Source organism: Trachymyrmex cornetzi, unplaced genomic scaffold (genome assembly GCF_001594075.2).
Source record: "Trachymyrmex cornetzi isolate Tcor2-1 unplaced genomic scaffold, Tcor1.1 scaffold183, whole genome shotgun sequence".
Classification (NCBI taxonomy): domain Eukaryota; kingdom Metazoa; phylum Arthropoda; class Insecta; order Hymenoptera; family Formicidae; genus Trachymyrmex; species Trachymyrmex cornetzi.
Window position 1 is genome coordinate 43,388 of NW_017296452.1, and position 21,327 is coordinate 64,714.

The 21,327-nt window shown below is 29.9% G+C and overlaps 2 protein-coding genes across 3 annotated transcripts in view; one reads left to right on the plus strand and one right to left on the minus strand.

The window, feature by feature from the left end:
• The window catches only part of Lerp (lysosomal enzyme receptor protein), a 28,335-nt gene extending 8,163 nt beyond the window's left edge, over window positions 1-20,172 (plus strand). The window contains exons 14-16 of one of the 2 annotated variants that reach the window (XM_018504847.1): window positions 18,849-18,993; window positions 19,599-19,765; window positions 19,867-20,172. In XM_018504847.1, the coding sequence (XP_018360349.1) occupies window positions 18,849-18,993; window positions 19,599-19,765; window positions 19,867-19,953 (399 nt within the window). In that variant the 3' untranslated portion in view covers window positions 19,954-20,172. The remainder of the gene's footprint in view (window positions 1-18,848; window positions 18,994-19,598; window positions 19,766-19,866) is intronic. The other variant, XM_018504848.1, reaches the window with a different exon arrangement.
• Window positions 1,691-17,620, minus strand: Tl (toll like receptor). Its single transcript, XM_018504846.1, has 6 exons — window positions 17,152-17,620; window positions 6,945-7,183; window positions 4,383-5,386; window positions 3,975-4,293; window positions 3,265-3,861; window positions 1,691-3,037 (listed from the first exon to the last, which is right to left on the minus strand). Exons 2-6 carry the CDS (start codon window positions 7,131-7,133, stop codon window positions 1,910-1,912), a joined length of 3,237 nt encoding a protein of 1,078 aa, XP_018360348.1. The 5' UTR covers window positions 7,134-7,183; window positions 17,152-17,620; the 3' UTR covers window positions 1,691-1,909.
• Window positions 20,173-21,327: the final 1,155 nt, after the last annotated feature.

Consider the following 21,327-nt stretch of genomic DNA (forward strand, 5'->3'; position numbering starts at 1 on the left):
TATATATATATATATATATATATATATACATACATCCATTATAATGATTTTGTATATATAATTCATTTATAATTCATTTTGCATGTTTCGTCTCAGATTTTCATGCGTTATATCCATATAATATACGGCACAGATTTCTTTATACAAATATAACAAATTATAAAAAGATTATCGATATTTACAATATTTATGTATTGATTTATCATACAGTTCTACTTATCTTTTTACATCATAAAGTAAATTTTTTATTTTTAAAGTTCTTATAAAATAATTAAATAATAAATTGAAAAATTATACATGCTTTGATCTCTCTGTAAAAATAACTATATGTCATTAAACATATTGGTTAAAAAATGGAGACATGCATTAAAAGAATATGCATTAAAAAACAGGATATTTTATACTGTGTTTGCATATCCTGATCAGTGATGCGAATTCCGGGCCATTTGCAGCACGGTTACTAGCATGAAGAGAGCATAGACGGATATATAACGCATGCGCAAGTGTACACGGATATGAACTTATCGTAGTGTATGTACCTTCTTATGCCCTCTTCATGCTAGTAACCGTGCTGTAAGCGATCCGGAATTAGCATCACTGATCCTGATGCATGACAGCATTTTCTAAAGTACAATTAACTTTTGTCAGGTACCGTTTTAATAATTTCTAGAGTCCGACTGAAACTTTTACCAAAATTGAAAACGAATACTCATTACTTGTCAGTTTCGATTGAAACCATATAGCTTTTCTTCATAAGTATTAATTTCAATATGTGTAATTATTGTTTCAATAATTAAATTATGATTTATGAAGAAGTACTTATATTCTTTGGCCAAAATTGATACAATCGAAATTTCGGTTTTCGATTTTGGTCGAAATTTAATTGTTTTTCACTAAATTATGATATTTATGAAAAAAAAGTATGTGATAGATGGGTATGTCTATACATATATATGATTTTTATAGGATTTCTATTTTTAAATTTTGGTTTCGGTTTCGGTTTCGGTGAAATTGACATGTAGCCGAGTGTTTCGGTTCAATTTCGGCAAAAAGTTTTGATCGGATTTTAATAATTTCAACTTATATAGGATGTATCCTATTCTTAAATTACATCATTGTTTAAAAAACTTGATGAAATGATTGTTCGTAAAAATTAATGCTAATAAAAGATATAGGAAACACCTTATATGAACCATTTTTTAATTATAATATTGCATTATACAATATATTTTATGACTAAATTAAGTGTATCACAATATATAAAATAATCCTTGAGTATTTTCTTATAAAAGCTATTTAAATGTCTTAAATTTAAAATATTGCATGAAAAACTATAACATATTAAAGATACATTTACGAGAGGAATAAACATTTTACAATATTATATAACATTCGCGTAATTGAAGCTAATTTGTAAAAATTTATCAAAATTTTATTTTGAAATCTAGAACAACAATTTAAATTGAAATACGTTTCAAGTACGAAATACGTAATACAGTAAAACATTGTTATGATATACTTTAAAATGCAAATAACATTTGATAGTAATATATTGATAGTAATGATATTTTATCAAATTACTTGAATAAGTTATTTCTGAAAATTATTTAATTTAGGAATCTCTGTAAAATATGTTAATATTATATAGGAATCACTAAAATATGTTAATATTATTTATATGTCTATTAAGTTTACTCTAACATCAGTCAATTACACATTGCTTATTTTTCCCTGCTTTTTTCGCTTCCTTTGTATCATTATCTAACTGTTCCATTTGAAGATTCTAAATTAAGATCAAGCCTTCTTAAAAAAATAAAATATATCAAAACTTGACGTTAACATTGCATATATCAAAGACGGATTTATAAATGATCTCTAATTAATATTTTTCATACTTCTACTTTCGTGCTCAGACAAGACATTCTTCATTATCATGTTTCATTAAATGTTCGGGTGAGAGAATGATCGGGACATTTCCGTTCAACTTACACGATTCTCGCACGCAACCATTCAAAAACAATTGTTCCTCCGATCCTTTATCACAGATGAACTTTTTAAGTATATCAGCTGGCGGTGTAGTGGTCGGTGGAGTCTCAGGAATCACAATTGGATAGATAAGCTCCTTTTTATCTCTGTTCGCTTGAATACACAGTTGATGATTTTCAAAGATTTTCTTTCCGGCAATGCTGTTCTTTGCAAGTTTGGGTTCATGCGGCAGCGCGTACCTTAATTTGTCCCAAAACCAGGGATCTTCCCATTTGACATACGTGTTCATACTTATGTACGCCTTTAATTCTGGATCCAAGTTATCAGTGGGTCCGATATCGCCATAGAGAATTAATATTACTCGCGCCCGACCTTCGCTTAACGCTTGACTGTGGGCAGCCCGAAATTCCATTCTTCCCCAGACACTCTCTAAGAAATTCGGTGACAGTACGACTATCGTCCGTCTGGAATTTTCTACGGAGCTAGCAATATTCGCTGGTATCCACTCGCCCGCTACCCAATCCCGATAATGAAGGCACAGCTTGAACGACATTGGGCCATTCTCCAACTTAGACACTAATTCGTCCACGACAAAGTCGTGATCCTTATGCGAGTAACTCACGAATGCGTCATACATTTTTTCTTTATCCAACTCCTCTTCGGTTACGAACCATAAGCACCATTGATGGGCGAAAAGCCATACTTTAATTTGCCGTTGGTATTTGTAATAGAGTAATCCAAAGAAGCCGATAAGAAAGCCCGTAAAAGAAATTGCTACGCTAATACCGATAATCCTTGTCGTGTGCAATGGGCAAAAATCAGTGACGGTCATTTCCGATACAGAAGTATTCTTTCCCGGACACTTCACTTTAAGAAGATCAGGCATCGTCACTAAATTCGTTTGAATGAAATTTCGAAAATCTTTAGCATTGCAATTGCATTCCCATGGGTTTTCGTGTAACGTCAATCGAGTTAAATTCATTGACTGTTTCAGGAATTCTAACACATCAGGATGTATTCTTGACACGTTGTTATTATGTAGTTCCAAAACCTAGAATAGAATTTGATATCTTTTAACTAAAGTGCAACTCCATACCTTTTTTTTTATCATTACTTCATAACTACGTATAGAGTGATCTAAAAAAATTAAGATCTGCACACCTTGTTAATTGAACATTTTTTGAACATTTCTACATCAATAATTACACTAAATTTTTTAATTCTTTTTTATCAATAAAATATTTTATCGTCTAAATAAAAAATTATAAATTTATGCACCTGTATTGTGCTGGACAATCCATCTAGAGAAATTTTATCAATGTTGTTATGAGATAAAATAAGCTTCTTCACTGGTTCAAGTCCCATTGCTTTTAAATCTGGCATATGAGTTAACCGGTTGCCAGAGAAATTCAGTTCGAATTGAAAGGAATTACCAGGTTTTTTTATATCACTTGGCACAGTATTCAAGTTTTTGTTAGAGCAATCAAATATGAACGCACTACCTTCAGGCCTTACTAAACAAATGCACTTTTCAGGACAAACATTAGAATCTTCTACTATACATGTTAATGATTCAGATTTCAAATTTGTAACAGGTTCGTTCTCTAAGTCCTTTGGGCTTTGACAACTTAAATTTCCTGGTATTATTTGAAAATAATTTGGGACGTTGGGATGCATTTTGCCTTCGATATAACGTAGGAAGTCATATAATCCGCAATCACAATGTAATGGATTGTCATTTACTAATATTTTCGCATCATGAGTATCCTCCTGATAACTCACTATTTGTTCAGCACTGCGTAAAAAGATATGCTCTATTTTATTATGAGTCAAATCCACTTCGATGTCACGCGACACAAACTGCAAATCTTCAGTCTGAAAAGAAAGAAAAAGAGTAACGTTAAATATTTTACTGTCTCATAAATCAAATATCTCAAATGTGTTTATCTTAATTTTAGAGGTGATTTTTTCCATATACTTTTACTTACGGTTATTAAAGATATATTGTTATATTTAAGATCTAATTTTCGAAGTCCTAAGTCGCTCAAAATCCAGTCGCTAAATATTTTTGAAATATTATTATTAGCTAAATATAATTCCTCTAATGACACACAATCGTAAAAAGGCGATTTCGATCCAAATGGATCAGGATATTCGTGATAAGAATCTTCTAATGTAAGATAATTGTTAGAAAACTTGGCAATTTTCAATGCTTTTAAGAAACTGAAACTGTGACCAGAAATTGTCATCAGCTGATTTTCTTCCATATTTAATTCCTTTAAAGCATTCAATCCGTTGAATAGATGCCTGTAAAGAATTATGTATTAATTAAAGTATGAAAAACATAAGCAATCGTTATTATTCATATAGATATAATAACAGTGGTTTAAACATACCCGGAAATGGAAGTAATTCGATTTTTTGATAAATCTAAGTTTACTAATCGATTGGTGTTAGAGAAAATATTATCAGGCAATGTTTCAATATCATTAAAATTCAGTTCCAATTTTTCGAGTTTTTTTAAATCACGGAATATGTGCACAGGTAAAGTTTGAATATAATTTCGTTCCAAAGTGATATTAGTTAGCGAAGTGCATCCCCAAAAGAGATCTTCTGGCAGTGTAACAAATCCATTTTTCCTTAATTTTAACACCTTTAATTCCGTTAAATTAGCAAAAAATTTATTTGGTAAAGTTGTCATATTTCTCTTGTTGTCGAACAGAGAGACAGTATGTAGCTTCGTGTTATTTTGTAACAGATTTTTCGGTAAATGTGTGAAATTGTTTCGAGATAAGTTGAGAACCTCTAGGTTTTCGAGCTTCGCAAAAATGTCATTCGGTAACTTAACCATATTATTCCCGTTGAGATCGAGGCTCTTCAGAGCGATGAGTTCATCAAAAATTCCCGACTGAGGCTCTGTTAAATGATTTTTCCACAGATTAAGCAATGTCAGATTTTTCAGATTGTCAAACGTGCCCAATTCTATTAATCGCAGAGCATTGTCGCCCAATTCGATCCACTCTAATCCGGGAGTATAGTTGAAAACTCCAGCAACTAGATGTAAATTGTTATCACGCAAATTAAGTCCCGTTAAGTTGACTAAACCAGTTAACAGATCTTTATCCACGTAGGTCACATTATTGCTGGATAAGACCAGAGATTTCAAATTCTCAAAGTCATCCAAATGATGCTTGACCAGGGCGAAGCTCAAATTCTTGTACGATTGAAAGATTAATTTGTTCACTTCGGTAGCTCCTAGCGTTCTCGTGATTTCACCCAAACTTTTATTGGTTGGTAAATCACACATGTAAAAATATATTGACTTGATACTCTCATTCTTCGTTAAAGATGACACTTCCAGATTGAAATCTGACCATTCCGGTGAATTAATACATTCGATCTGCATAAGAAAAAAAAATCTATTAATGCAAAATATTAAGATTAGTTAAAAAAAATATTCAGAAAATAACATAGAAAATTTCTGAAAACGTCTTGTCTCCGTATCAAACTAGAGATTGAAATTGAGATTGAATTTAAATAATCAGAAAAAAGAAATATTAAATTTAATAAACTCGTTTGTCGAGTTAAATCTTAATCTCAATCTCTAGTCTGATAATGGGCATTAGAATAACAATATATAGAGATTTATATAATAGTATAGAGATTTATAAATTTTTCAAGAATTTAAATGATACATTTTTAAATATTTTTGGAAAACCTCTAAAGCAAAACGGAATAGAAAATATATTAATAATGAATATTCGTAAATTTATGTTTTCTTTCAAATTTTCGATTCATGTATCTGTTGAACGATTGAAAAAGAAAAATAAAACACCTTGGCCCGTATTCAGAACGCGCTTACAACGATGTTAGCACGCTAACATACTATATTTTACGTCACGCATATTATAGAATTTTAAAGATAAAAGTGCGCTTTTATCGATAAAAGCGCGTTCTGAATACGGGCCTTTATCTAATACGAAAAAGAGTCATGAAGAATTTTGAATCTTTATTTTGTAATATCGCTGATTACGAATCAATTTGTGGTCTGTGTCCAAATTCTTGAGTATATAGGATGTTTTCAAATTCGCGCCCGCAAAGTACAAGATGTGATACTTTATACTAAAACAAACAACTTTTTCCTTTAACGAAATTGCGTCCGATAAATAATTTTTGCGTTTATTTGTTGATTTCAATCTGCTCTCCTGCAAAAACATACACTGTTAGAAATGTTCTTAAATTTCATTAACTTTTAAGTTACATAATTGAATTTAATTTGAATTTAATTTCATGACATTACATTAAATCTAATGTATTTGTAACTAAAAAGTATATTTATGTACATGTACATAAAATTTAATGTATTTTTCATGAAAATTTATGAAATTTAATGTACTTTTCATAAAATTTTATTAAAAGTACATTAAATTTCATAAATTTAATGTACACGTTCATTACATTTAAGTAACTACTGTAACTTAATTTTCAGTTAAATCATTCATTACTTTTAATTTCGTTCATAACCACCAGCTTCATTTACACATATATAAAGGAAGATCGTGGTTATATTTCTAACAGTGTACTTATCGGACGCAATTTTGCTAAAGGAAAAAGTTGTCTTTTGTACTAAAAAAAACAACTTTTTCCTGTAGTAAAATTACATTCGATACTTAAATAATTTTTGCATTTACTGATATGACTTCAACTTGCTCTCCTGCAAAAACTACTTGTCAGACGCAATTTTGCAAAAGGAAAAAATTGTTTCTTTTAGCGTAAAGTATGACGTCTTGTACTTCTCGGGCGCGAATTTGTATATGAGATCTTTAATTCATTGAGACGAATTTAATTCTATTTATTTAATCTATTAATTTAATTGTTGAGTCATGTTGACTAGATATACATAGATCTTTGCTACTGTTTGGCAAATGTAGAACGTTCGTGACTAAGTAGACACGTACTTTTATATATTCGCCTGGTTGAATATTCACGATAAACGAGGAGTCGTTCTGCATCAGACAATTTATCTCGATTCCTCCATCGTAATTTGGTTGACAAATGCATGCTTGATTCGTTGGACAATAAAGAGCGGAAATGCTATCCAGAACAATAGCCAATATTAAAAACCATGTTTCACGACGAATGATCATCTTTTAAGTTGTATATAGTTTGATCCTCGGCAATGCCCTTATTCTGATATCTATATTTAAACAAATTTAAAGATACATTTGTATTGTTATATATTATTTTTATTGCTATATATTATTTTGTTATTACAATTTACTTTCGATTCTCATTTATTTTTAAGCTACAAATGTCGAACATGATACTGCGAAAATCGGAAGCATCGTGGGTTAGATAAATGTAACACTTCCTCTTTTCGAGATAAGCTTCTTGCACTTTTTTATAATTTCCATACTCTCATATACATATTAATTATTTTTTTCTTATACGTTATATCATACGAAATAAAAATTATAATTAAAGTATAAATTTATATATGCCTAGATATAAATATAAATTTATATCTAAGCGTGTATAAATTTTTTTATATGTATAAGAAAATATAACAATTTGATGTTGAACACATCAAATTTTATTTATATGATGTGTTATAGCCAAACAGTTCTTTTTAATTTGATATTGTAATATAAAAGAAAATGCGTAGTAAAGTATAGCAATAGTAAGAGAAAAATTATTTTTTTTTCTACATTTTTATTCTCTTATTAAATTCTTTACAAAAAAATCACTTGCACTGCGTAAAATGTTGCAGCTCAATCTTCGATTTTAATTAGTGTCTAGTTAAAATGTTATATATTGTTACATACTTTTGGGACTATTCTGTTTGCATAAAAACTATAAAACTTCAAAAAGATGAATGATTAAAAATATGTCTTATGCTTCTATAATTATATATAATTCAAAACTAATAAATTTAAAAATTTTTAGTAAGAATAAAAATTGCATTATCATAGTGTGTGTGTGTGTGTAGATAGAAAATCAACTGGTAAGATTCATGGAAGCTTTCTTAATGTATTTTAGAAGAAGTAATTACAAACTATCATGATAAAAGACTAAGTCACGATTCTTAGTATTTTCCCAATCCGGGATAAAAATACGTTTCTTTAGAAAGAAACCACACTCCGTATTTACTGTAAAAAATAAATGACATTTTATTTGAATTAAAAGTTACAATAGAAAATCGGTAAAACTTTTGGCACGAAGTTATTTATGATATATAATTTCATACTTATTATTTATTATATTTTAATTTGCAATAATCTTTTTGCATATTTCTCTCGTGAATAATAAAAAAAATATTATTATAAGCCTGTTTCTTCAAAGTTTATCGTAATTTATTGGTAATTAACAGTAATCGTATATTCGTAGTTAGGTTTTTATTTATCTGTATTCCTCGTTAAAAAAGACATCAGTGCTATAAGCTGTATAGTATTGGGTAAATCTACGTTCATGTAAGTCATTTTGTATTTATGCAAATAATCTCTTCGCAGAATTGTAGTTAGGTAATTGCTTTACAACAAGGAAATAGCTATATACATGTATATATAAATAATTAATTTTGTTTTTATCGATGGAAATTAATCCGAGTTGAAGTGAGAGATCAATTATTTTGAGACTTATAAGCAGAGAAGTATACAAATATAAAAACACAGATATACACTGCTAAAAAAAATTATGGCATAGAAAAATCGTGGGCAAAAATTGGCCAACTTTGACTAATGATGACTTTGCGAAAAATTATCGTAGGATAACGGTTTTTTTTTAAATTAAAACTTGAAATCTCTACTTTAAGACACTATGGCCAGATTAATTTGATGCATCCCTGCTACTGTAATTTTCAAAAATATAAGGGTGTGTTTGTAATATTGAAAATTGCAAAGTTTGACGGAATGCACGGACTTTGTAAAGTTTTTTTGGGAAATACCATTTGCAGCGGCATAAAGTTCAAATTTTCCCCTTTAATTTAAAAAAAACGAATCACTATAATTTTTTTTTTGCAAAGTTACAGCACTTTAAAGTTACCCTTGCATTTTTGATATATACTACCATCATTACCTGCATTACCGGATAGGCACCACGACGAGATTGCTGGATGGATTTTGCACATTTCTGCGTGTGTGTAGATTTTGCACATCGTGTTTCTGCGTGTAAATTTCAATAACGTGTGTTGCTTTCGCGTTGCTCGATTACTGCTTGCAGTCTATTCCTCATATTAAGGCTATATATGCAGGCTCTAATTTCTTCCTGCGGAATGTCATTTCAGATTTGTACTTGTGATAAATTTCTGAAATTGACGGGTTGTCTTGCCAAATCTCTTAATCTATGACCCATTATCTAGAATGACATTCCGCAGGAAGAAATTAGCCCGGATCCTCGTACGGACAACAGCGCTTTGACACCGAACGCTAATTGGTGAAAAGCCGGTTGTGGGGGTAAAATTTACCCCCATCACCCGTTTTTCACCAATCAGCGTTCGGTGTCAAAGCGTTGTTGCCCGTATGAGGATCCGGGCTTAGGGCCTGCATTAATATGAGGAATCGACTGCAAGCAGTAATCGAGCAATGCGGAGCAACGTTATTGAAATTTACACGTAGAAACACGATGTGCAAAATATACACACGCAGAAACGTACAAAATCCATCCAGCAATCTCGTCGCAGTACATATTCGGTAATGCACACGGAGAAAATTTTATATTTAAAATTACTATAATGTGGTAGTAGCTGCGGTCTTCATGTAAATTATGGCCCGTATTCAGAACGCGCTTTTATCGATAAAAGCGCACTTTTATCTTTGAAATTATATAATATGCGTGACGTAAAGTATAGTATGTTAGCATACTAATATCGTTGTAAGCGCGTTCTGAATATGGGCCATAAAGTTTAAGGGGATGCCAAACCGATTATGCAACTCGATCAAGGTCGATAGTACAGACTTTTTAAATTCCAAATTCGATAATAGTGGTGACATCTTTGATTCAGTTTTTATACTATATAAAATATATCATTCTGTCTTATTCAAACGCATACATCTGTTCTTATCTAACATATGCCAGCACCATCTATCGCAAGACCGCGCAACTACTGCTGCACGGAATTTCGGCTCTGTTGACAGTCCCAGTCTTCGCAAAGCACCTGTATACACGTATTTTCTATTCGGTGGAAATATTTCTTTTCTAGACTTTTAATCTTAGTTCTACAAACTCGGTATCATTTGTTTCAATAATGTGACCTCAGCTGCACGCTTATTTTCAAGATATGGACTCTAAAACTCTTATATCAAGCAAATGTATATCTGAGGTGACAGCTGTACGAGCCAAAAGTAAGTGAATTTTTAACGAATTTTAAACTTTTTTTCGATTTTCTCATGAAATCCAGTGCAACTGAGGTCCTGTTAGTGCGTACTTTAATTTAAGTAATAATACTTTTATAATCCATACATCCAATACGGAGATTTTTCACCGAATGGAAATATGATAAAATAGGAGGCTTTAGCATCGCCTTAAATGTTATAATTATTTTTTTAAAAACAATAATACAACGTAATTTTCATACTTTTTTATAGTAAATTTTATAGTAAAATTTTTTATTACAAAATCAAATCTTGTTGAATAAAAGTTAGTATTGTAAAGATAAGTAAAAAATATATACCTAGCAAATTTTGTTTGCGTACCATAGTGAAAATTAACTGTTTTTATGTTAAAATATGACAAAATAAATACTTTATTTATGTGATTAAAATTAGTATTACCATAGTAAAATTTAAATCGGAATTATGTTGTGAGGGTCCATACGAAAATTCAAGAAATAGTAAAGTTTAATTTAAAATTATATTAAAACTTAATATAAAATTTTCTCCGTGCAGGTAATGTCGGTAGTCGGTAGTATATGTCAAAAATGCAAGAGTAACTTTAAAGTAAAACAACAAAATAACGACCAAAAACGAGCATAAAAGTTGTTATGATTGTAGTAAAATAATATATATTTGAGATACAATATCAGTCAATTCTTATATATTAAAACGTTTCGACTCACAGAGTTTTCTTCAATTAACAATACAATAACTTAATAATCTAACCGCAATTAAAAAATAGAACTAATGTCATAATTGTATCATAAGCGTCTAAAGTGTTGATACACCATGCCCATAAGAGTATCGTCATGATGTTATACAATATAACTAAATCCTTATTCAAGGAACGGGATTCTCTAAATGTCTTATCGATGATTGTCGCTATCGTTAACTAGCGACAGCCAATGGCAGGACAATTCTGCACTGTTAGAAATTTCTCAATGAATTTTAATTAACATGTAAAGGAAGCATGTGGTTATGCACGAAATTAAATGTAATAAATGATGTAAATAAAAACTAAATTACAGTAATCTTAAATGTGATGAACGTGTATATTGAAATTAATGAACACATTATTGTAGAAATTAATTTACACGTTAATGAAAAGTACGAGATCTGTAACTGAAAAGTAATTTACGTTAATGACATGTAAAAAACGTAAACGTATTAAACATTAAGCGTTAATAGTATTAGGCTTAATTAAAATATTATTAATATTCGTAAATGTAAAAGTACATTAAATTTCATTAATATGTACATTAATAGTTATTTAAATTACGATTAATTAAATGTCATTTATAAAAGTGTATTAAATTTCATTACACTTAATTTTTCAGTTACTGTAAACTTAAATTTCATTAACATGTGCATTAATAGTCCTTTCAGTTACAGAGAAATTAAACTTCATTCACCAATGTACATTAAAAGTTAATGAAATTTAAAAACATTTCTAACAGTGTGGAAGAAAGAGTGGTACTCATTGGCTATCGTTAGTTAACAATAGCGATAATTGTCAATAAAACGTTTAGAGAATTCCGCAAAAGGGTGAGAATCACGTTAAGTCCAAAGAGAGGAGTCAATGGTAAAAATTAGTCTGAAAACGAAATTTTAAAATTGGGCAATTTTTGCCCACAACTTTTCTATGTCATAATTTTTTTGAGCAGTGTATATATAAGATATTTCAAACCCCCCCCCCCCTTTAATTTTAAAATCATATTCTTCTGTAGCTCATGTCAAGCTAATTAAAAGTTATCACGGGTACAAACCTGTAAATGTTTTTATAGTTTTTGTTCCAAAACTTTCGGAAGATTATCACATCTTGTACGGAAAAATAGTCCAAATAAATCTTTTTAACATTAGTTAACCTTACTTTCATCAACATTAGTTATGAATATTGTATAATCAGGGAATAGAAAATTATCTTTTAAAAGTAACAAGTTATAGTTACTCGTTACCAAGTAGAAAAAGTAACAAGTTACCGTTACTATTATAGTTACCGATTTTTAAAAGTAACTTGTTACAATTACCGTTATTTGAGAAGGTACCTTTTCGTTACTTTTTTATAATCAACGATCACTAATCACAGCGGGCGGATGCCTTTTAGTCTCAAGCGCTATGAGTAGCTTGTATCCAATCGAACCGTGTCCAATCGTGTGCAAAATAATGATAAAAGTAACTGTAAAATTCGTTACCGTGTTACCAAAAAAATTAACTACGTTACAGTTACCAAAAAAATAACTTGTAATTGTAACTTTGTTACAAGTAATGAGCTACTTCCGTTCTTTGTGTATAATACATCATAGATATATACTGTATACGTATATGTTCCAGAAAAAACTGTCGGACATTATATCACGAAAAAAGTATATTTTTCAATATTTTGGAAAATATTATTACGGTATAAAACACTGTGAAAAAAGCTGTATTTTATTTTCTAATTCCAAGAAGCATGTTAAGATTTCTAAAAAGGCAAGGAGACTCATGAAAATCAAGCATTCTGTTCGTGAGAAACAAGAGAACTTATGTAAATCGAGTATCTCAAAGGAATGTGGCGCCCGTTATGTCCACATCGTTCGTTCCGGGTAATTCTGAAAATTAAATCGGGCGAAAAACTAAAATCATAAACATTATTTATACATGTATAAATGTAGCAAAAAGGATTTATATCAATGTTTTTTGATTTTTTAATATAAAGTATAAAGACTTTTTAAAAGTCCTAGAACAAAAACTGAGACATTTGAGGGTTTGTGTCCGTGAAGAACTTTAATCAGCTTGGCATGAGCTACAAAATATTAAAATTTAAAACAATTTGACCGGAGCCCATTTTTCATAAGATTTGTGAGGGTTCTTTCTCAAAAAAAATCTATTGTGTTCTATGTTCGATACACTAATATAAAATGAATATATAAGGTAATCGTTATTTATTTATTATTTATTAAATAACGTTTATTAAATAACGCAATCAATATAAATATTTAAATTAAATAACTTTTTAGTTAAATATATTTAAAGAAATTATTGCAAATTTATTACAGATTTGTAAATGTATATGCGTACCCTTCCTTTTTCATGTATATGTACGTATGTATATACTGTTCGACTATATCTTAAGTAATATTGCTTATCTTAAGTAATCCTACGAAACTAGTACCAAGAACGTGTGAAAACGATACATTATCAGTGCGATTGTGATTATTATTATCTCTCATTCAAAAAACTAATCTAGGAAATATTTTTTAATGTAGTTTTTCCTTAGATTACGTTTATATTATTAAAGAAATTACACGATTAGTTGAGAACGTTCTATTAAACGTATGAAATGTATTCATATGTGTCACTGATAAACTCGATAACCGGTGTAATATTTATATTCGCTAAACCACGTATTTAAACGCAAATAAATAATATATCGAAATTTTATCCATTGATTTCCGTAACGTTGGATATTGAATAATCCGACGGATCTTTCTGACATTTGCTTTGCGACGACATTTCCAACAATTCCAAGAATGTTGAAGGTCAAAGTGGTGCGACGATTGCGAAGGTATTCGAAAGGAGACACTTTTATTGACAGGACTTCGTTAAATTTTATTGATATAATTTGCTTTATTGCATGTTCAACTATTAAATAAAAAAAATCATCAATTCCTGTCGAGCTAAGCTGGAAATAAAGTTAAACAATTTCTCAAGATATTTATTTATTAATGAATACTCAAGATATTCAGTTATTAATGTTCATTAGTTTCAACACAGTTTCTTTCTTTTATCTGCATTAATTTCTTTTATCTCGAATGAAAAAGGATGGGAGAGAAGTTTCGAATTTTTTATTTTATTTTATATAGGAAAATGTTTCGTAATTCTTTCTTTGAAGAAACTTCAGTGACTTATTTATCTGAAACTTAAGGAATTCTAAAATGGTCTGTTTTACCGATTAAATGCGATTATTTGTTATATAAATACTTTTCTAACTGCCTTTACATATAGATTTAGAAATCCTATTCCACAATTAAAGTATAAACGATAATGGAGTCCAAACCGGTCGACTTTATGCAAAAAGCAAAAAAAGTTAGAAAATTACAGTTTTGTTATCGGCTTCTGACGTCAACTCTTAACAATATTTACTTTAGGGTAGACCAAGGCGAATTGAATCATAGGGCGAATCGGATCAATGTAAATTTTGAAACAATTTGTTTTGTACGCAAAAAGTGTTATCGTATTAATTAGGGATATACATTGCAGGATCGTAAAATTACCGGATATCCGAGAAGACGATTTCTTCGGATATTCGAAATTTTCCGGATATCCGACCGGATTCGGAGAAAGTGTCTTCTAAAAAAAAAACCTATAGAGAAAAAGATTATAATTTTGCAACAATGTATAGCATATTACAGCATCATAAATATGCATACTTATTTCTAGAACATTTATATAGTATAAAAAAAAATCAACAATTTATCGATATCAAATTTCAACCGGATATATTTCCGGATACTAATAATATCCGGTAATACGATCGGATAATAAAAAATTGCCGGATAATACCGGATATTTTCCGGATATACGGTGCATCCCTAGTATTAATGATAAAGCGTGATCTTTTGCATGCTATGATATTTCCTAATTTCCTCTTTCATTTTGATGATATTTCTTAATTTCCTCTCTTCATTTTATATGTATACACAATGTTACATAAAAATAATTATATAAAGTTAATGTGAAACATTTTTTTCTTTTACACTGGCGCGATTTATATACTAATTTCACTTTTTTTTCTTTTTATCGGAAATTATTCGCACGCGCTTACAATTTAGCATATTCGACAGTTTAATGTTCAACATATCATAACTTGACTAGTTATCAACATGAAGAAAAAAAAGATCGATAGACACGTCAATCCAAAGTTCATGGGCGACAATTATATCTCGATACGATGCCTCTTTTCTCACTTTCATTGCTCGTATCTATCTTGGATAAATTTCAGTTTTCAGTTATACTCGTGTTATATAAACACCAGGATTTAGACGTGTGAACACAGCGTAAAATCTACGCCGGAGCATTCCTCGAAACGTGTTAATACCCAGCGTGATAATAATAGGGATGAGAGAGTTACTTTTAAAGTTACCTTTAAGTTACTTTTTATTTAGAAATTAAGTACAATAAATTAAGATATTTTATTTCATATATTATATTTTATCATTTGCTTCAACTTTGTATTATTATTTGTAATTTATTGTACTTAATTTCTAAATAAAAAGTAACTTTTCCATTCCTGGATAATAATCGTGAACTTGCTACGTGGGGAAAACGAGCGCGGAATTCTGTCGATTTATCTTACATCAATGACTATCACGACGAGTAGAAAAAATGAAAGAAAAACAAAATGGTATATTCTGTTCTGGTCGGTTACTCGATCGATGAAACGATGCATACACAACTTGTATATGTATCGTTCCTACACGAATGAATATTGTTTACGTCATGGGAACAGGGGGCCTGATTTACCCAATATTATATACTCTAAAAGAAGTAAAATTATACAGATGTAAAATTTATGAATGAACATACAAAAAATATATGGGTTATATTGGAAGCCTCTTTCTTTTTTTTTAAGTCTATTAAAAATAGGACTTATACAAGAAATTTCCATTTAAATCACATACATTAATTTTTATTATAAACATTAACTTTTACAATTGTTGTGCATGTAATTTTACATATTCTTTTTAGCTTTCCTTTTAGGCAGATGTTTCAGTCAGCAAAGTTTTACGAACAAACTTTATAAGATTTTTATTTTCATGAAAAATACAGATAAAAATAAATCTGTTTCGTCTAACATTATTTACGCAATTGAATATAGAAAATCTTTCTTTGAATTTTTAATTTTGGCTAATCTATAAAATACAAATAAAAATAACCTTCTTCGTTTAACATGAATTATGTAGTTTAAGATGTAGTAAATGTTTCTTCTTTGCATTTTTTATTTTAAGTATTCTATGAGGCGGGCGGAGAATGATTGGACGCAGCATGCCTTATTTGCAATAAAGCTATTTTAAGGATCCTCTACATAGAAGTCGTAGACAGTCGTGGAGTTTTAAGTCGTAGGAAACTGACCAATTCTAATCGAGTATTCTCCTTATATTTGATTGTGATTGGTTGGTTTCCTACGACTTAAGACTCTACGACCGTCTACGACTTCTATGTAGAGGACCCTTTAAAAGATGCAACATTGTTCATGTTTCAATTAACCGCCTTATAGATTACCTAAATTAAAAATGCAAAGAAGGAACATTTATTTTTATTTGTATCTCATAGATTAGCCAAAATTAAAAATACAAAGAAGAAAGATTGACGTCTTAACATTTTTCGCAACTATTAGAAGTTTTTTCGCTGAAAGATAATTTTTTTTAGATCTAAAATTATGATTTAGGCTACCGTTTACTTGATGCTACGAATGTTTCGAAGTATTTTTTGATTGGTCAATTAGTGAAATTATTTCTTTCGATTGGTCATCAAATGCGTCAATCAACGCGAAGAAAATTTCGAATAGTTCCAAAATGAACATTCTGTTGAACGTAACTATTATTGAATATTTAATTTTTAAAAAACGAATCCGATTGATCTATAAGCGATTATTTAATCAGCAATTGCAAAATATTTGCGTTTCTTTTTCCGGATTTGCTAAAGGTCAATGAGAAAGCAAGAAGATCCGATCCTGCACGCGGGACGATTGTTCATAAGGCGGTGCCTGAACCGGTTTCACGGAAATGACGTCTGTACACTACATACATTTACTTACAGCAATATGGTGGACTACGTTAGATCATTTGTGGGAACCTCGCGTGCTGCCTATTCTGTTTTTTTCTGTCGAGCGATAGTGGCGATTGTTACCAACAATGATGTCACATACAGATATCACAAACACGCATACGTATACTTTTCATATTACAATGTGCGTATGACACGTGATCTTCTGCACGCAATTAATAAGAAAAAAATTCGTTCGTTTTAATGACACTTCGTTGCGTTTTCGCTCTCCAGTGCTAATTCTAAATATTAAACACATAAGAAGATGGTCGCAACTGTAGACGAATAGTTCTAAAGTAGAGAATCCCGACTTGACTCATCGGAACTGTCATTGAGACACTATCACCAATCCGAGCTTTCGACCACGCAGTCCGGTACCGACTGACTCTAAGTACTCCGATTGATTGTGCCTGTTATCCCCTTCTTTCCTTCTCTTCCTCTCTTTCTCTCTTCACTTCTTCATCCCCACTTGTACTCTTTTTGTTCTGCCTCTCACTTAATCATTCATGTTCCGTCTTGTTTTAACTAATATCTCATCGATAGATGAAAGAGACGTACACCTGAGGTCATAAACTTCTGAACGTGAATCGTATATGTGGAATCGCAATACAACATCAGTTTGAACAACTTAAATAGAAGCTGATAATAATTATATAATATATTAAATATTATAATAAAATTATTTTTAAATATGAATAATAAAAACTATAATTAATTACTTTTATATACTATATCCATATATTGTGTGCGGGTGTGCATTTTTGTTTATAAAATATATAAAGATCTTTTCTTTTATTTAATAGATATTTTGTACGCTTGTTATTTTGTACTTTTTTCTTTTAAATAATCTTTTCTAAATTGGCATTCTTTTACTCAGCTACCACTTATCTATTTGATGAAACGCGAAATATATTCGACGCGTCTGAATCTTGATAATATTAATAAGCTTGATAAGAATAGACAGACAATAGAAGAGGAACAAGTAGCGATGTTATAAGAATATTTTTATTATCGTTTATATCACTAAAATTCTTGTGTATGATCTAACATTAATGAAACTGTTGTATATATTTGTATAAGATAATTAGAAATATTGAAGACCTAAGTGTTTTAAAATGCAAAAATTACTACATATAAATTTTTATATTTCTTGAGAAACTGATAATAATATTATCTACCTAGGCATTAATTAGTAAAATAGATTAAGCTTATATATTAGTATAATGTATATCAGCATGTTTTTATGTCTTATATATTACGACTGAAATTCAGCTAATTTTATATCATATTTTGAAATTTTCTTCAAATTTTCTTTAAAATTATTTATAAAAATGTTTTAAATACAAAGATTAATTTAATTTATTGAATGTTAAAATCCTAAAAATGTTTATTGGAAACAACGCAAGTTGTTCATAATTCTTCATAATCGAAATAGAAAAAAATATGTTCTATTTTCTCGATAATTCATTCGCTGTACCGTTTTTTTTTCGGTTATATTTTTAATCTGTCTGTGTGTGGTCGCATAATAAGTATAAAATATATACTTATTCATGACTGAGATGGATAAGATTGTCATATCGGTTTAAGTCTTTGAATTATCAGACGCAGTACCGAATAAAATTTATATTGAGCGAACGCTGTTAATTCCTATTCGATTCGATATTACTTTTTTCTTTTTCATGAACCCAGGAATCACAATGCAGTGCGGAATTCGAGTGGCACACTGAAGTAATCTGCGTGAAACATGCCAATTCTCGAAATGCATCTCATGAAAATGCATTGCTCTGCAAGAAATTACTTCGTCCTATAAGTCCTGGTAAACAACAATGTTTTCGTAATATTAAATTTTAAATGCGATATTTATTATATTAACATTGAATTTAATAGGACAGGCCGAAGCAAGCGATAAGATTTTTATTTTATAATTGAGAAAAACGATAAATCGGAAGAAACAAGATCATTCATTTTTTTATCTGTAAACGTATTTATCGAATTGTTTTATACTGTAAAATATCAAAATATAAAATCGTTTTAATAAAACTGCATATTTAGGATAAACCTGCAAATTAGTTATAAACACTTGTGGAACTTCGCTTTGTATGGGTTTACAATTTTCCACGCGAAGCGAGGTTCCACATGGATTTCTAACTTTCTATGCAAAATATGGTAAGCAAGTTAAATACTTCGTTATATTATTAAATTCTTTTATTAATAACTTTTTAATAAACAAGCGACAATTTAAACCTGAAAATTATTTAGGATCTTAACAACATACGTCAAGATCATTAAAATCAGAGAGGTCATTAGTATGCAATTTTATTAGTGTTTTATATTTGAATGATGAATTTGTCGAATTTCTTTAGCACTGCCATTTCTTTCTACTTGCCTCGGTTTATTTTACCATAATAATTTTATGATCACTAATATTCGTGCTTTCAGGCTTAATGTTACAATTATTTGCGATTGCGATGATGATAGTGTGTGCGCTTGGGGTATTAATGATCGCTTTAGTTTATTTCGGAGATTTAATTCCGCTAGAAGGACGCCACTTTTGGTCAAATTTGATTAATTTCAGAAGAGGCATGGGTCGTGTCCATTATTGTAGAGTATGGTTCTTCGTTTTTCTTACTTTAGAATATTTATAAACTAGTGTTAACTTTTATTTACTTAAATCGTATATATACTGCATATATATTTAACTTTATAGGTCGATACTACTGAGGAAGCTAGACTTTTACTCGGCGCTTCCGATCCTAGTCAATCAGATAGCGACGATGATCTTCTATCTGCATAACGATGTGGTTACTATTATGTCTGTTCTAGAGTATAGATTGTCTAATTATTGAACTGGACACGTATTATGAAATTATTCAGAATGGATTCTGATCAGAATTATTCCATTTTGCTTAGAAAATACAATAGGAATATAATAATTGAATGATTCCGATCGGAACTATATAATACCATAATACGTACTTCAGTATGTTATCTTCAATATTTCGATAAATTGTCAAATAAATGTTTTGAAAATCTCGTAAGGTATAGAATTAACTATATACATATACATATATATATATATATATATATATGTATATATACAGAGTGAATCATTTTAATCGATGTATTAAAATATCCTGAGAAATATGAAAGATACGGAAAAATGTTTCAGATAAAAGTTGCTTAGTTATTAGGGGGAAAGAAGAGGGTGCCCTTGGTTGACCTTGAGAAGATGTCCTTAAAATTAGGTCAAGGTTATCTAAAATTTCTGAAATTAAAACCCATTTTTTATTTCATATTTATGTAACTGACTTCAAAATTTTTTCAAAACACGATAATAAAGTTTTTTTTTTCATTAAGTAATTTACAAGTTATGGGGCTTGAATGTTAACAAGTCAACGTTGAGAACGTCCCGTTTGACTAGGTTAATATTGACAATCCGCCAATCAATTATTATAAGGCAATTTTTTCAATTCATCCGAATCCTTGCGTTGGTGCGATTAATTTTCTTCAAATGCGGGTTCCAATTCAAAAAATTTTAGATAACCTTGACCCCTAACCTTAGGTACATTTCCTCAGGATCAACCTAGTGTTCGTATAATAAGAGTTAGGACAATTAATGTGGTCACAACTTTTGATTGATTGCCGAAATCTGCCATATGTAATAGCTAACCGCTAGTTTCAAATTAATTGCAATAACCAACACAACTGTAAGTTACAAGCAAATTGCAGAAAATCACGCATTTGATGTTATCCTTCATGTTTTTGTCATTATCTAGCGTTGGCAGTATAACATTTACATGAGGTTTGTTAAGGAATGTTACTTCTTAATCATACCATGCTCATTTAATTGAATTCATTACATGTATTTGACGTGTCATATTTTCTGTATATCATCAATAGTCTCTGTAGTATTTGGCTATTAATGATAACAGTTTCTCCTAACTTATTATAGGAACACTAGATTAACTAAGATCACCATCTTCTTTTTCCCTAATAACTGAGCAACTTTTGTTTGAAACATTTTTCCATATCTTTTATATTTCTTGAGATATTTCAAAGCGTCAATTAAAATGACACCCTGTATATACGTATATATTGATAATTTTTTAAATAAATTCCTACCATTTTTTCATTCCTATCTCTTCACATCTCTCTCATTATCTTTCCT